Source organism: Rhyacophila brunnea, unplaced genomic scaffold, assembly GCF_057557595.1.
Source record: "Rhyacophila brunnea isolate RB1 unplaced genomic scaffold, BYU_Rbru_1.0 scaffold_4, whole genome shotgun sequence".
Taxonomy (NCBI): domain Eukaryota; kingdom Metazoa; phylum Arthropoda; class Insecta; order Trichoptera; family Rhyacophilidae; genus Rhyacophila; species Rhyacophila brunnea.
This window is the reverse complement of record NW_028233068.1, coordinates 54,760,422-54,777,753: the sequence shown is the minus strand read 5'-3', so window position 1 is coordinate 54,777,753 and position 17,332 is coordinate 54,760,422. Positions and strand designations below refer to the sequence as shown.

At 36.1% G+C, this 17,332-nt stretch overlaps 1 protein-coding gene across 1 annotated transcript in view; it reads right to left on the bottom strand.

Moving 5' to 3' along the window:
* Positions 1–17,332, bottom strand: part of dop (microtubule-associated serine/threonine (MAST) protein kinase dop) — a 128,435-nt gene that overhangs the window by 4,871 nt on the left and 106,232 nt on the right. Inside the window, exons 11-30 of the mRNA XM_085954951.1 lie at positions 16,710–16,843; positions 15,821–15,940; positions 14,889–14,994; positions 13,177–13,382; positions 12,641–12,711; positions 12,348–12,457; positions 11,607–11,724; positions 11,066–11,190; positions 10,014–10,116; positions 8,877–9,031; positions 8,462–8,587; positions 8,214–8,358; positions 7,901–8,060; positions 7,058–7,437; positions 5,538–5,676; positions 5,270–5,396; positions 4,716–4,892; positions 2,878–3,069; positions 2,184–2,518; positions 669–827 (exon numbers count right to left, since the gene is read on the bottom strand). Coding sequence (XP_085811077.1) covers positions 669–827; positions 2,184–2,518; positions 2,878–3,069; positions 4,716–4,892; positions 5,270–5,396; positions 5,538–5,676; positions 7,058–7,437; positions 7,901–8,060; positions 8,214–8,358; positions 8,462–8,587; positions 8,877–9,031; positions 10,014–10,116; positions 11,066–11,190; positions 11,607–11,724; positions 12,348–12,457; positions 12,641–12,711; positions 13,177–13,382; positions 14,889–14,994; positions 15,821–15,940; positions 16,710–16,843 — 3,188 coding nt within the window. The remainder of the gene's footprint in view (positions 1–668; positions 828–2,183; positions 2,519–2,877; positions 3,070–4,715; positions 4,893–5,269; positions 5,397–5,537; positions 5,677–7,057; positions 7,438–7,900; positions 8,061–8,213; positions 8,359–8,461; positions 8,588–8,876; positions 9,032–10,013; positions 10,117–11,065; positions 11,191–11,606; positions 11,725–12,347; positions 12,458–12,640; positions 12,712–13,176; positions 13,383–14,888; positions 14,995–15,820; positions 15,941–16,709; positions 16,844–17,332) is intronic.

Here is a 17,332-nt window from a genome sequence, read left to right as displayed (position 1 = left end):
TTTTGTTAGATATGAAGATATGGGTAATCTAATCACTGTTCGGCTTTGCTTTAGCATTAAAAAAAGTCCTGTGGCATAACAAGGTAAAGTCCTCGTTAGAATGTTTGAACTGCGCCAAGAGTTGTTGGCATATTTTATGGATCATCGATTTCGGTTAACAAACATTTTATGGTTATCCAAAACTGCATTCCTTGCTAATTAATTCAAAAAATTAAATGAAGTATGTTTATCAAAGGAAATAAGTAAACGTTTTAAATTCGAGAAATATTTTATTTTATTAGTAAGTTGGAATTTTGGATATTAACTGTGGAGAAAAACAACTCTTTTCCAATATTCTCAACATCTTGATTTTCTTGAAGAATTCAAATTTGAATTTGGAGAAGAGATTTGCAACGAGAAAAATGTGTTTTTTTATGTGTAGAAACGCTGATCTAAGCGAACCGTCTAAATGTATGAGTAATATGATAAAATGTCATCTTGAGGGTTTTTTGATTTTGTTACTATACAGGATTTCGCCATGTGAATACTACAAAAATTTGCAGACACAAAATTGTCATTGGTGGTAACCTTACACTAAAACTGAATATGTATGTAGCGATGACAGGCAGTTATTGCCATATTCCAAACGACAAGTACGTTGCTGCACAATAACCAATAGGCAGCCTTACCTGGTCGGACTGGAGGCGACAGGTCCCGGGCTGGGCGTCCTGGCCAGAGGCGAGAGCGGGATGTGACCGGCAGACTTCCGCCTGGCACTCGCGCTCTTACCCGCTGCCCCCCCTCCCCCTCCACCGAGTTTGTGCTTCAAGCCGTGCAGCGTTGAGGGTCTGCAGGCATGGTCCACGTGTCATGAATGATGATGTATGATGCGCGATGGCAGTGGATGTCCAATGCGGGTTAGTTTGATAGAGAGAGAAGAAATGTTTTAATGTAGATTTGTCGGTATGTGAGAGAAATGCTTTAAGCGAAGATTAACGTTTTGTTAGAACAGTACAATGAAACTTCTTGACGTATTGATTTAAATAAAGATAGGTTGCCATAGACTTTTTGAATGATTCTTCTTTCTTTCGACCATGTCCGATCCTAATAGGATCATATGGGCCTTCACAGAGTAGAGGTTTATATTGACAGATTTTGTTTTTTTACGAGAAATGGATGTCAGCCACTTGCTCAACCTATTAGGTCCATACCCTGGCAGACACAAATTGAAAAACAATATGTGTACTTGCCAGACCCAGGATTCGAACCTGGGACCCACGGCGTTATAATCCAACGCTTAAGCCGCGCGGCCACCGTGGGCGTCATGGGCGAATGATTACTTACAAAAATCCAAATCCAATTGATTAAATGAATTTTATTTAAAAACTGTTAATACAACTTCTACTCTGCAGTGGCCTGTATATTATGATCCCTTTAGGATGGAACATGGTGATGTAATGTAAATGAAATTTTCAACTAAGACTTACTATCGGATTAATACCAAATTATCAGTAAGTTTGATTAAATGTGAATGGTAAAACATAAAAACAAAGTTACGTATTTTAATATAATAATGAACTTATGAATTTGAATATTGTTAATATCTTTATTGGTTTATATTATGTAGACTTTATAACGTGACTATATTTTACCAAAAAATAATCAATAATGTAATATTTATACAAGACTTTTCACATATTTATGTAAACATTTTCAAGAAGTTTCATCATACATAAAATGAAAGAATGAAATAACATTTATATTGTGAGTTTTTTATTGACATAAATATTAGTAAACATTTTGAAGTAATTAAATTAATACAACATAGGTACCTTAAAAATAATATTATTTTTCAAGCAACCCCCATAATTTATTAACATTTTTTTATTATCACATTTAAATGGACCTGAAACCTCAGAGTGAAGAATTGCATCAGGGACCACCACTGAATCAAAAGCAATTGAATTTATTGCCGTAGATTGTAGAACATTCAAAATATTATCAGTGCCAATTGACCCATAATTTTGGCACCATTAAAGTCACAATCAACAGGGGTTGTTAAACTTACAACTAATCAATCAGTCATTATTATTGTGCACCAAACTATTTCATTTCCAAAAAAAGTGGTGCAATTTTGTATTATGAAACCCATTATAAGCTCAATGTAAATTTTCATTCGAAAGCTGTCCAATTAGCATACATACCTCTGATAGTGGTGCGCGACCTTTTGCGAATTGCCAGCATCGCCCATCAGCGATGGAGCTCTTTCAGTTGCAGGGGATGCCGGAGAAGCCGGTCTCGCTGAAACTCCCCCTTCCCCGATCATAGTTCCAGAATTGGAGGGGTTTATTACGCCTCCGGTGAGGGCGGGTGCAAGGTTGGGCTGTTGACTGAGAGTGGTGGGAGTATTGCTATTGGGGCCGACCGTGAGAAGGGACTGCGGTGCGTTTAAGGCTAAGCGCTGTGGAGGACTGCCGAACCGGGGGCCCGATGATGAAGGCGCTCCGCCGACAGGAGATGCGAGGCCGGATGATACCATCTGGAAGAGGATGTAATAATTGCAGTATGAAATTTAATAATGAAGCATATAGTTTTAGTATAGTTAAGTCAGGTAAGAGCCAGATGCTTAGTCATAAATACATATGTTTTGTAAGTGGTCTTGTGCGCCACAAAACTAATGCAATGAAAATCAGCCGGATAGCAAGTGACTGTCCAATGTCCAGCATAGTGGTAAAATTTAAGAACATAAGTGACAGTTGTTAAAATAAATACTTTTCGTACAAGTAACGCATTTGGAATACTATGTGACGATGAGTTATAATTATTTAGTTTAAAATAACGTCGACATCATTGTATCTCACACATAATTAAGTCTATGTAATAAATAAATATGTTAACCTGCTGCATTTCAGCAGAGGCTCTCTTGCTTGAAATTCTTCTGAAGAGAGAAGCTCTTCTTCTTCTTTCAGGTTCTGTTCTCCTTTCTCCGGGAGCCGCCCCACGCCTCGGTCCGGTAGCGACATTGCCGCCCCCGCCGCCTCCTCGACCGACGGCACGGCCCGCCCAAGCGCCTCGCTTGCGACCACCAGACTGTAACAAACCATTTCATTATATCTAAAACTTATGAACAAAGGTGCACTAAATAATTATGCGGAGTATAGATAATGTATATAAAAGGATTTCATAAAGAGGAAGAGGAAATTGTAATAAGTGGTATCTATTGTCACCAAATATATCCTCCCCCTCAAAGTATGCCTCAAATCACGCATCAGAACTCCATATCAAACCACAAATTTAAAAACATCATTAGAATAACCCTGACGAAAGTTTACCAGCCCTGCACTACAAACGAAATGTTTCAAACATTTTTGTTACAAAAGCGTTTTTACAAGACGTTCCTTTCATATGCACACTGCAGATACCTGCATCCGATCTTGAAGGCACGACGGACGGGTGAATTTCACAGTTAGTTGGCCGAATAGCTTCCCCTCATCTCGCACCCCGGTGTGGTGCATCTCCCGCTCTCTTACCAACATGCTCTTTGAAAAAATTCAGTTGGCAATTCATCTCTAAAAAAACCGGACGCAGAGGAATAGGTTTCTCAATTGTCAAATTAATCGGACAATATGTTAGCCTACCTTAACAACAGTGAATACCTACCGTGAGGTCAACCCCTAAAATAACATCAGTGTCGTGCCTAAACTAAGATCCCTTTAATTAAATGAAACCAATGTAATATTACCAATGTTTGTCTATGCTTTAGTGTAAATAAATCGTAATTCTGCGCGGAATTATAAATTAAATTTCTGTGTTATAACTAATTGTGTCTGCCATGATGTCCTCACTTTCCAAACCTGAAATAATGCTTAATGAATCCCCCTACACTCACGTCAGTCCTTTGAGGTATTAGTATCTAGTAATGGAATTGGGAAATATGCAATTGAATAATATTGAATTGTTTTGAAACAAACTATTTGTTAATTCCACAATTTTTGAGTTAACGTTGTTGCCAGCTGTTCAGTACTATCCATGGACGTGTTGGGAGGGAATGTGTTCAGAAATAGATTTGTTTCGTCTTTTGCGCATGACAATGGCATAGTGAGTGCCATGAGTTTTTTTTTAGTATGGTGTATGGAATAAAAAAATATATTAGTAAACTAAAAAGGAAACGAAAACTCACTTTTGGACAATGGTATTAATCAATTAATACACTTTTAAAGTTATTTTACAGGAATTACATTATATTGCATGTCTAATAATTATTCCAACACTAGATTAATCAAATACACATCATGGTCCATCTTCATAAATCAGAATGCATTAATTATTTCATAACGTGGATACCTTGGCTAATTATGTCATCTACTGTGTTTTACTCAGCTAATTAATTTGAATGTTACAATGGTTTAATGGCCAACAGCCAGCATGCAGAAAAGGATATGGATGCATATTTTGATGATACAAATGCACTACAGAGCTATAAGAACCATTGATCAATTTTCACCGTAGCACAATATTGTTTTTTCTTCACTTCAAAGAGATTTGTTTGACAACTAATCTGAGTTTACTGGAATGATCACGAGTAGATAAATTATACGAAATCGTAATATGAGGGAAAACATATACATATAAGTAACAACCCCTTGTCATTTATCATTTATATTATATTGATTTCATACATAAAATCTCTAAACACATGATAATATAAATATGTCACGCAGTGAGTGAATACATACCTGAATAGTGGTTTGATCGAGTGGCAACGCTCTGACAGAGGCCTGCCTCGGGCTGGCCAGCAACAGTCGCAGTACTTGGGTGTGAAGAAGACCGGCGACACAGGAGCCGTTCAGCCAGACCAAGAGGTCACCTGCCCGCAGACCAGCCTGCCACGCAGAACCTCCTTCGCTCACAGCCTGCCAACAGAAAGATTATTAATTTATATTTTACAACTCAACTACAATAAAATGATTCTGTAAACGCTAACAAATGTTCTAATACATTGTTCAAAAATCTCCCTCCTTTGTATGATAGAATGATATTCATTTAGCCGTTGAATCCCAATTTTTGGATGAAAGGTTCTCAAAATTTTGCATACTTTGATCCATTCTGTATTATGTAGTTCTTCAAATTTTTTTTGATACATTTATAGTTCCTTCGGGGCAGTCTTTTAATTTAATGATGTCTCTGAGATATGATAGGATAACTAGATTTGACAATAATTATAGGACACCTGTATGACACTGGGAAATAGCCAACTTGTTTAAATTATATATTATGACAATAATCTCACCGAAACCAAATGGTGCATGGTGTAGTAATCGGATTCACCATAATAAACTCTTATAGTGTGGATTGTGAAGCCAAATCCTTTGGGACCTCTTCTTATCACCATCGGAGGCTTAGACATTTGAAGTAACCTAAAACACGAATAGTACAGATATTAGACACCATAATAAAATACAAACACCTGGTTTTTTGTTGTTGTATCGAATGACATATTAACATGTTTTTTTTTAGCCTGAATCAACAATGATGGAGTGGTAAGAAAAAAAATTTACCCGTAATGCTGTATTGACAGTGGAGTGAATCCTTCACGACAGGGCGACGAGTCTCGGCTGGAATTGGTACTTGAAGTGTTTCCAGCAGGAGGAGAGGGTGCTCCGCCCACAGAGCAATACGAATCATCTGTCAAAAGGTCTTTGAAATAATATATACAACATTAATTTTTTTTTTTTCGACCATGTCCAATCCTAATAGAATCATATGGGCCTACACAGAGTGGAGGTTTGTATTGACAGATATTGTTTTTACGAGAAATGTCAACCACTTGCTCGACCTATTAGGTCCATACTCTGACTCATACACAAATTGAAAAACAATATGTGTACTTGTCAGACCCAGGATTCGAACCTGAGACCCACGACGCAATACGCCAACGCTGAAGCCGCGCGGCTATCGTGGGTGTGACATTAAATTTACTTGGATTAATATTTCTCTTATTTTTTTGAAGATATCAAGGATGACGCTTGTTCAAATGTATCGGTTTGATTCTATCAGCACTATATATTCAAAATAAAGTTATCTACTGTCATCCTCGGCATATATCTACAATGATGGATTAGGATAATAATAGGTTACTGAGACATGGTGTTATCATGTACTGATCTAGCATTCAACAAATACCACAATATTTGTTAGAATATAATAATTTCTGTTGTAAATTGTGGATTTCATACACATAATATTTATTGAGGAGGTATAAATGAAAATTATCAATACAATTCAAGTTATTGTATTTCATGATTATGAATGTCAGTTTACATTACGAGATGAAATTCTAGTGACCCGAAAGTAAGCAGCTGTCTTCATTGATAACAGATATACTTCACGCCTTACATTCCCAAAGCATGTAAAATAAATTCATGTACGGTAGAACCTCGATATAACGGACTTCATATGTAAGGTGCAAAATGTCCGGTCAAATGTGAAAATTATTAAAAAAACATCCTGTTAATGTTAACCCTGTTAAAGTGTCACGGCTCGTAAACAATGTTCTGCGCATGATAATCACGTCATACCTCTCGCACTCGAATTCGAGTCATAATGCCATCCTGCTTGTAGACTGAACGTAACACTAACGTTTGCAAAACTGGCCGTTAATTCACACAGATGCACAGCAGTTTAATTTATTTACTCAAAGTGAATGGATGCAGGAAAACCTACTGTTGGCTTTAATGGACACCCCTTCATGCGCATTAGTCCGTTATATCGAGGTTCTACTATACCCTAAAAATTTTAATGCCATGTTTCTGAGAGGAAAATCTGTTATAAACTTTTATCATTAATTGCATTGTATTAGTGCCACTGCAATGTAAATATCCAATATCCAAAAAATCATTGTTTCAATACTACTCTGGCTGTTTCCCATAATCGGTCACAATCTTTGTACAAACACACATATAATTAATGTGGAATGCTTGGCGTCAACGAGTTCAGCCAACAGCATTCTTACAAAATGACCACAGGAGAAGAAGCACAAAAATTTCATTTCAATGAAATACGCAAAATATTTTCTCACCTGAATGAATAATCAACGATAGTCCTGATGCGGACGCACTTTTCTTGACGTATTTATGGGCAGGACTCGCAGTGGTGACAACTTGAGGCATTGTAAACCCGCTTCCCGCACTTACAATCATCGGATTGGCGACGCCGGCATTCGAATCACTAGTAGCCAAGTTACTCGACAAGGTGACCGGTATTACGCTCGTGACGGACATCGAGTTTCCTTGAGAAGTTGTAGTGGAATGTGTTGAAGATGATATCGACGAAGACGGAGTGATGGTGTAGCTGGTTGTCGATGAGGCCGTGATGTTGAGGGGTTTTGAGGAGTTCGATGCGATTGTAATCGGAAGAGATGCGTGGCCTGCTTCGCTGGATGAGTTGTTTGTTTCGGCACTAAAAAAAACAAAATAATTGTTATAAGCATAAACCTCTATTTACATTTCTGATAGGTGCCATAAAATCATAAAAAAATGTATTTTGTATTAGGTATATAAACCAATTAAAATTACTGCATATTACTTACTTTAATTATTAATATGACATTCTGCTGTGACAGCTTTAACAGTATGATATAGATACATGAACGCAGATTTGGAATAATGACATTATTGACAATTATTATTGCAATATAGGTAGAAGTAATTTTTCTATAACTTATATCTGCATTTATCTGTTTTCAAATTAACTGTTAACGAACTCGGGCTGATTAAGTTGTATTTCTAGACTAGTTTAAGAGGGAACTTTCCTTTTCATATAGTCCATCCAGTTTATTAATATTAATAAACATAATATAGAAGTGGTAAATAGATATTTTATGAAGCATAACAAATCAAAGAGTTTAAAGTAATATGCTTACCTAGACGTATCATCCTCCATGGATATTGAGAACGACGGAGTGATGATGGTATGAGAGGCTCCCTGTCCCACTAGAGGAGAGAACCCGGTGACGTCTCGCTGATTTCGAACACCTCCCAAGTACTTGGGGATAGATCCTGGTACTCCTAAGCTAGATGAACCTGTAAAAATTGCAAGTATAAAATTAACAATTAAGCAAAAGCATCAACAGCCATAGATAAGTAGGTATGCATAGCAGTTAGTAGGCTTGGTCATCAAACTGTCTTTATTGTTTGATAATGATTTTTAGAGTTATCAACAACTAGTTGATGTACCTGAAATGAGTGGTGTGCAACCTCCAGCAGTGGCAAATGTGTTCGTTCGTCGTTTTCTCGCAAGATGCGGTGACACGTCATCAGAATCAGTCTGTGACGATTCGGGAGTCGAATGCGGTGGAGCACGGCCTCCGCCTATATGGAACTGAAACATTAATTCAAAAGATGAATAATGACATTCATTATACTTTCCAAATAATTGTTAACAGGCTGATAAATGAAATGATTCTGATACAACAAACACTTACGGGGCACTTGTGGTGATGCGTGGACGGTGGAGTTCCAGGTGTTCCGGGGGCTGCGATACTTCCCACCGGGTGTTCGCTCTGACTGTCCGGAGTACCAGGGCAACTCTCCATGCTGCCGCCCATCACCTGAGGATAAAACAATCCTTATACAATACCAACAGATGCATTCGATGTAAACAAAATATTATACCTAGTGATATTTTTATCATCTGAATCAAAACACTTTGAAATTTTGAAGATGTTATGTAATGCAATATGTATTATTCAGATTAAAAGATAATATTAAATGAATGTTGTTATTATAACTTCATTGGTTAACATTTACATTTACATTTATAAACTAATAATAATTATATTACTACTAAGTACATATCTGGGGTAGGTACATAAAAACAATGGGAGCATATATTGATACCTTTCCATCGCCGAAACTGAGATCAGTGGTAGAATTGGATTGGAACTTTCTATATTGCGGAGACATAGAGCTGAAGGTTCCAAATAATACTGGACTGTCGTCACCAGTGTCACAGTCCGTGTCTGCTTCACTATGATTGTATCTGTCGCAACGACCTGGAAAAAAATATAACCGATTTTACCTTAGTCTTACCTACCATTATTCTTGTTGCACATACATAATTCAGAAACACCTCAGAACCTTTACCTAAAAAATAGTTCCAGTCATTTCCTGGGTAAAAATGATGAAAGTTAGTGGATGACAGAAAGTCTTCCCAAAAAAGACATACAAAGTGCAGGTCTCAGCAATATGTTTAGTGGTTTAATTTTCTCTATGCTGACTGAAGGGAGATTTTGTATATAATATGTTGCATCCGGGATGCAATTGAGACCCACTATATATTTATGGAGGAGTTGGGGGCTTGAAAACTCAACCGATGTAACTTACAGTTCTTCTAAAGCAGTTTCTATTCTTTCATCCAGAAAGACTTTCGTGATTTTAAACGGTATACTGGCGGACAGACTACATTAGGTATGTCCAACACGCCGATTGCAGGGTTGATTCCGGTCAATTGCACCCGTCAACGTAAATAAGCATGTATGTACATGCATCACTCACGGCCTGCACAGGAGTGAGAGAAAGAGGTGTGAATCCCCGCGCTTTAAACTGAGGTGTAGTTTCTCCTTACTGTCACGCAATAGGCTCTTTGCACAGTAGGAGAATAGTTTGACCATACCATCTTCATGACAAATGGGAAGTTGAATAATTCTCTTTGTATTCATTGGTATTGCTAAATATAATATGTTTGATTAATGTTGAAGAATGACAATACGAGCTAGTAGATCACTGTTAGTCTTGATACTGGATATTAGATCACAGCCTATTTGAAGTTGGATATACCTGGACCACATCAGCTTGAATTAGTTTCGGTTATTTAGCTGATTTCAAATCTGCCTGTTTATACAGAAATCAATTGATTTGAATGATACGTACAAGAATATTATATTTGAATAATTATAACATTGAGCCTGCTTGACATTCAGATATTTCTCCAGCATATTAAATGAAGTAAATTGATGGTAAAAATATTCATCTTACTGTCGAAATAGCTGGTATCTTCATCATTGTCCAATTGTGGTACGAACTCTGCCTTTTGTCTCAACAGCGATGTCCAGTCAACTCCACAGAAAAATATGTGTTCCTAAAACAATCGTAGTTACGAAGAAAACATGAATAAACTATTCATCATTGGTCACCTCAGATTCAGTTACACCAAGTAGGGTATCGTGAAATGAAGCATAGTTGGAAGTGACGCATCACTTATCATTAGGTCAGCAAATAAAACTCCATACCTAAATATCTAGCAGTAAAACTCATATCAAGAATGCAGTCATTTCAGATTCGTCTCATAATTTATTGGTTTTACTTGAAAATTGAGACTTATCACTTAAAGTTGACTCTGCCACACCAGCAGGGCTATTTTAAATAGTTAACAGGTTTCCGGTATTTTTATTGTTCCACAATAACACGGATATCACTCGGAGGAATTCCATAAACAAGGCGGTTATCTACATTTGTTAACACAGTTAACACGTCCTACTTGATACCAAATGCATCCCATTAGAATCTCAAATTTGATATAAAAAAAGTCCAATTAGAGATTATAATGAGATGCATTTGGAATCAAGTAAGATGTGGTAACTTTACTCAACGACATTTGACAGCTTGTGGTTAACGCGGTGCGGTCATGGGCGGCAGTGTTAAAAAATATCACAGGATAATTAACTGCCTGAATATGACATCATATTTATCACTTTTTTATTGGTTTTGGACTTAAGTGATAATATATTAGAATAGCCCTGCCCTACAGATCTCTAAATGATTCTGGTCGATGCTGTATTTGAGAAAATCAAACTGTGTTGTTTTCTTGAAACTCTTCTTTTCACAAAGTATGAAATCATTAAAGCAAGCGTTCACGTACAACATAAGTTTTGGTAGACTTTATTGGTTTGTTGTAAGTCTGATTATTGTACACATTATGTACATTCCATATAAACAGGATAAAGTAATTATGGCACAGTTAAAAGTAAAACGATGCTCAAAACACCTGTCGACAAAAAGCAAACCGGAAGATGTGATATAAATGTTACCTTGACTTGCTGCGTGCCCGCAGTACCCAGCCTGTCTCTAGGAGCCCTCGACAGAAGCGTGGTGATTATCGCACGGGCCTCCACGGCTATAGGAAAGTCCTCTTCATCTGGCCATTCTATATCATCTAAGAAGGCAAATAAATACAGTAAGCGATCACATTTTTCTATTGTTAATATTATATAATTCAACTTAGACTCATCGCACACTACATTATGTGTACATATCAGGGATGATTCGGAGATGAGAATATTGCGCAGAGGTATACGGACGTGTCCCAACTCCATTATTCCATGACATTCAGTCACAGATCACGCTGAGGATTGATGGTTGTGTGACACCTCTGCATCCCTCTCATGTCTGAACCTTCCCTGAAATGTACACTTAGACTGTGACTACCTGCGATTTTGTGGCAAAGTCTAGCTGTCGTAATGTGCGTTACATCGTGATAGTCTTCGTATTAATTATAATTAGGAATATTATGTGATAAACATTAAGTTGTATTTACACTTACTAATCGGATATGTATACAGTGCTATTTACCATTGACAGTATGCGCAAATAGTTCTTCAGGAGTGTCTCCGAAGAAAGGCACACAGCCAATCAGAAATTCATAAAGGATGACACCCATAGACCACCAATCGACCGGTTTTCCGTAACCCTGAAAATAGATAACGATTTTACAAAGAAATCTTTTGAAGAGTATACAATTATAATCCCACAAATTTATCTGTAGAACAGATAAAAATGGAACTACAACGACACCATATTGAATACGCCATTCTGCAGTCAGATTCTATTAAGGCCGTGCATTAGTTGAGGCACGGTCTAAAAAGATCATTGCTAGGCGATGCGCGGATTGCGGGTGCAAATGACGCCTGTCAAACGAAATATTATTTGTCATATAAATCCAACATACGTCCATTTTATGTTCTGTTTATTGTTCTATTAGTAACAATAATAATATATTCATTGACATGTTTTCTTTTTAAAGTAAATGGGTAACGTTTTTAGTCATCTTTACACAATTTTAGAATTAATTGGCCTGTCGCCATCACGCAGCAAAGTGACGTGTTTCTGGCTCGACATTCTCTCACTGAATGGCGAGCGAGTCCAAAATTTTGTCGCGCCTACAGTTAAAAATTATTTGGCGTTTCACTGATGCGTCACCTTAAGTTGCGAGCTTTGTCATCTAGTCATACTTGCCTTTTTAGGGGTTTAATAAAACATTGTGTTACCGACTAATTAGTATTTATGAATATTAGAATAAAATAAGAAGCATACCCGTCGAAGAATAACTTCTGGCGCAATGTATTCTGGTGTCCCACAGACCTGCTTGTCGGAAAACTGCTGTGTATCTCTGTCGACATATTCCTCGTAAAGGTTAGTAGCCACTGCAATTAATACAAGCATTAATTATTAATGATGATGGACAAACTAAATGTGATGTCAGAAATAATATTTTAATATAATGCGGAGGTAGAAAGTCTAACGATTCACACAAAATGTGTGGGCATTCTTTGGTATTTTAGGCTTTCTATTTTAACACAATTTCGTTACATAAAGAATTAACTTACATGACATCAGTCCCATCTTTGATAGTCCAAAATCTGTTAACTTAATATGTCCCAGTGCAGTAATGAGGAGACTGAAAAAGAGGTAGAACTTAATTATTTTTGAAACTTGAGATATAGGTACTTTACAGAATAACAGTTGAACTTATTGATTATTTCGATATTAAAGCAACTGACAAAATGCCTAACTCGAAACTGAATAAATAGTAGGTACAAGTGTATTTCTAACCAGTGTGGTTTATAAAACCTTTTGTTCAATTAACAAAACATATTTTTCACACGATTTTTGATTTCGATGATATATCGTTGTTCATAATACCAACCAGAGAGGCTAGTAACGATCGTTGTTGATTTCACAATGATTAACATTAAGTAACAAACTTTCATGAAAAAAACAGTCAATTTAATCCAGCCGCAGGATTCGAACCTGCGACCTACAAACTATTTGAATTGACGGTAGCCAATTTAAAAATATTCATCAATCTGACTGCTGAAAAAGATGAGTGGAATAATTATCAGCATATAATATTATAGCTTACTTGTCGGGCTTCAGATCCCTGTGCACGATTCCATAGGAATGAAGATACTCCACGGCCAACACGGCTTCGGCAAAATAAAATCTCGCCATGTCGGGCGGGAGCGGTCCGCCTATGGCCCGCAGCAGCGCCGCACAGTCCCCTCCCTCCACCAGCTCCAGGACTAAACACAGGTGACGAGGGGTTTCGAACGAGCAGTACATTGACACCTTGACAGAAAGGGCAACGGTGAAATGAAAAAAGTAATCTGGTTATACACCATAACGTGATGCAATGATATTGAATAGTTAAATCAACAGAAAGATAAGGTTGATCAACACAATTATTTTGCTTGAGACTTCCACAGTTACATAACATAATATGTTATCTTTGATTTGTTGAGAATTGCCTCTGCGACGAGCTTGAAACGTTAGAAAGGAAAGAGACAAAATATCACATGGTGACTAGGTGACCACTAAAATACTAATGAAGATAAATAACACTTTATTTTACAGGTGTCTTAAGGCTATATTTCAGCTGAGGCATGGTCTAAAAAGATCGTGACTAGGCGATGCGCGGATTGTGCAAATGACGCGAGCCGAACGAAATATAATTTGTCATAAAAATTCAACTTGTGTCCTTTTAATGTTATGTTTATTATTATATTCGTAATAATAATAGTATATTCATTGATATGTTTTCTTTTTCAAGTACATGCGGAACGTTTTTTAGTCATCTTTACACGATTTAAGAATATATTCCTCCGACACCATCACAAAACAAATTGACGTGCGAACGGGTCGACTATCGCTCTCCGGCTGGCGACGACTGCCAAGCTTCGTTCCACATACTGTTGAAAATTATTTGCCGTTTCACTTATGTACGCTCTTAAATAAAATAACTAAAACAAGAAATCATTACACACTTCTTTTAAAATAATATAACTATACAAAATAACAATTATTATAGTTCCATAGTTTTATTTATATTCTCATACATCAATTTATAAGATTGAATATTTTTTCCACCGCACAGAAGGCATTTTCTATGCATGTGTTGTATATTATCGTAATAATTTGATGTGGAGTTATGACAGCGTTCAACATAGACACATCCTTTGTCTGTGGCTCCTAGTACACGAGTGAGAATGAACATCTTTAACTAAAAATACTAGGTGTGCAATTAGCTTATCTTCCTGTTATGATTTCTGAGTAGATTAAAAAAAACTTAATAAGCTGCAATGTATTCCCCAATGTATAAGATCTGTAGGTACAACTTTCGTTTCTTATTTCCATATCAAAAAATACATAAAAAATATATTTACTTTATCATAGCCTTTATTCATGAGAGTGTTTGCAACATTAAAAGGATTATAATAATTTTTCTTCAGCATACAATCGATTGCAGTATGAAAAGACATTGCAGTATGATTTCTATATTTTGGCTGATACATCATAGAGCTGTATGCAATCTAATAAGGCAGTGGGATCAGAGGTCTAGAAATATACGTTATAGGACATGGTGAATTTTTAGTTGCTCAGATGACCGCTACGATAATAATATTATGTAAGCCAAAATATAGAGTTTGACTTGTAGCAAATTGTTTGCCAAAGAGATGATTATTTGACTCTTGTTTGTGCCCATGGTGAGCATCAGCATGATGAAAGAAAATTATTTTGCAACATCGACAGTATATTAGTTATTATTACAGACAATATAATATATTATCAACTTACCACAAACGGATTGTCAGCAAAACTAAGAATGTCCCTCTCAGCAAAAACTTGCTCTACTTGATTCCTCAGCATTAAATTATTTTTGTTAATTTTTTTCATAGCAAACCTAAAAAACACAAGTCACCATTCTAAGAACATGTAAAACAACACATATCCACTTTTCAGGTTGTCTTTTATTGAAAAGATCATGTTGAAATAAGTTAATAAGTATTTTTGTATTGAATTGACATATAATTTTTTTTCCAATGCCATGTACATACACAACATCATGGGAAACTTGGAGATAATAAAAAAACCGGATACTAACTTTATATAAAATAATTTAAAGTATATATTCATTAAGGGCATCCTACTGACACTCCTTCAATAGCACATTTCCGCATACAAATTACGGCAAGTGATATGTATGCAGTAAAATGCAAGCAATGTTATAATATTATATTCATACACATCAATAAAAGAAACTGTTTTTAGGCAAATAAACAAAATATAGGGTAATTGCTTTCATTTATTAGAAACAGGGTAGCAAATATAGATAATTTTTGTTGGTTCGCTAGACCTGTTGTAAAACCTAGTTGAAAAAACACAACGGATGATATTGGTAATGGGTCAACCTTTTAAATATTTTGGAATATTTTTATTCAGTACCTACACACCTACTTTACAGAAGATGAGCTTAAAGTCGTTTTAATAAAGGGTTATCCAAGCTCTGGTACGAATTAATTTTTTACACACAATAAAACCAGTGTTTCACGAGCTGTATAGCATGTGGCCCTATCCTGTTGGAACCACATGTTTTCCAAATCGAAATCTTCCAAGTCTGGCAACAAAAAATCAGTCATCATTTGCCTATAGCAGACGGGCAGGTGGTGGGCAGGTCATATTGCTCCAACTATAGATATATTTATATAATATTCTATATATATACGAACCTTTGTCTTGTCTGCTTATGCTTGACTAAATAGACGGCACCGTAGGCTCCGTTTGAGATCAATTTTATCACCTGGTAATCGTCTTCCGTTGGAGACGTTCCTCCACTCCGAGACTTGTTTCTGAAATACAAGCAGAACCATGAATTTCTAGATATTCTTTACCTACTCATACATTGTTTGGTTGGTTGCTGATAATTCTTCTTTGGTGAATATCGCATCAATCTATATCATATTTTGGCAGTGGGTAATATGAATAAAGTATCGCTGTCAATTTTACAATTTATATATCTAGTAGGTATGACAAATATTATCACTCTTTTAGATACAAGAATAATCAGAGGTTAAAGTGAAACATAAGACAAATGGATTTTCAAGAACCTGTAATTATTTTCATATATTATACATACATATAATGGAAAATGAAATTCTGAGAAGGTACCACATATATTTTCTATTTAAATCTGATAAATCTAATCAAGGAGCAATCTAATCTTTAAGATTTGAGACATAAATTACAACATTTTGATTTCTCATCAATATTGCTTCCAATCAGCATTTCGAACAAGTCATAATTTTTTACAATCAATTGAAAATTATAGTCTTATCAATGCAAATGTAATACGAATGTTTACTAAACTCCCAGACATACCTATGATTATTTTATCTTCAAAGGCTGATATTCTAATTATTGTATAACCAAATGATAACATTTAAATAATAATATATGTACAATAATAAATTTTAATTTTCAAATTTATTAAAAGCTTCATAGCACTGATAGGAATGTATTGTGTAAAAAAAACTATTTAATAAAAATTCTGGTCCTGCTTCCTATCAATATAATATTTTTAATATGTATGTTTCTGAGGTATGTATAAGAGTGTCTTACTTAGGAGAAGAATGTGTAAGTGCAGAAATGGTGGGGGGAGGTAGCGGTGGCGGCGGAGGGGGTTCCTCTTGAAGAGGGTCTCGACTTAAGCCAAGCTTGTGAATAATATACTGTGGTAAGTCTGACATCACACCCTGCAACAATAATTAATTACATGAAATTAAGATACAGAGAACTCTTAAGGCCGTACATCAGTTGAGGCACGGTCTAAAAAGATCGTTGCTAGGCGATGCGCGGATTGCGGGTCGCGGGTGCAAATGACGCCTGTCAAACGAAATATTATTTGTCATACAAATCCAACATACGTCCATTTTATGTTCTGTTTATTGTTCTATTAGTAACAATAATAATATATTCATTGACATGTTTTCTTTTTAAAGTAAATGGGTAACGTTTTTAGTCATCTTTACACGATTTAAGAATTAATTGGCCCGTCGCCATCACGAAGCAAAGTGACGTGTTTCTAGCTCGACGTTCTCTCACTGAATGCGAGCGAGTCCAAAATTTCGTCGCGCCTACAGTTGAAAATTATTTGCCGTTTCACTGATGCGTCACCTTAATGATCTAATTTTTTTTTTACAAACTTCAATATTATTTGCAATAAGTTTTTGATTTCTAATTAT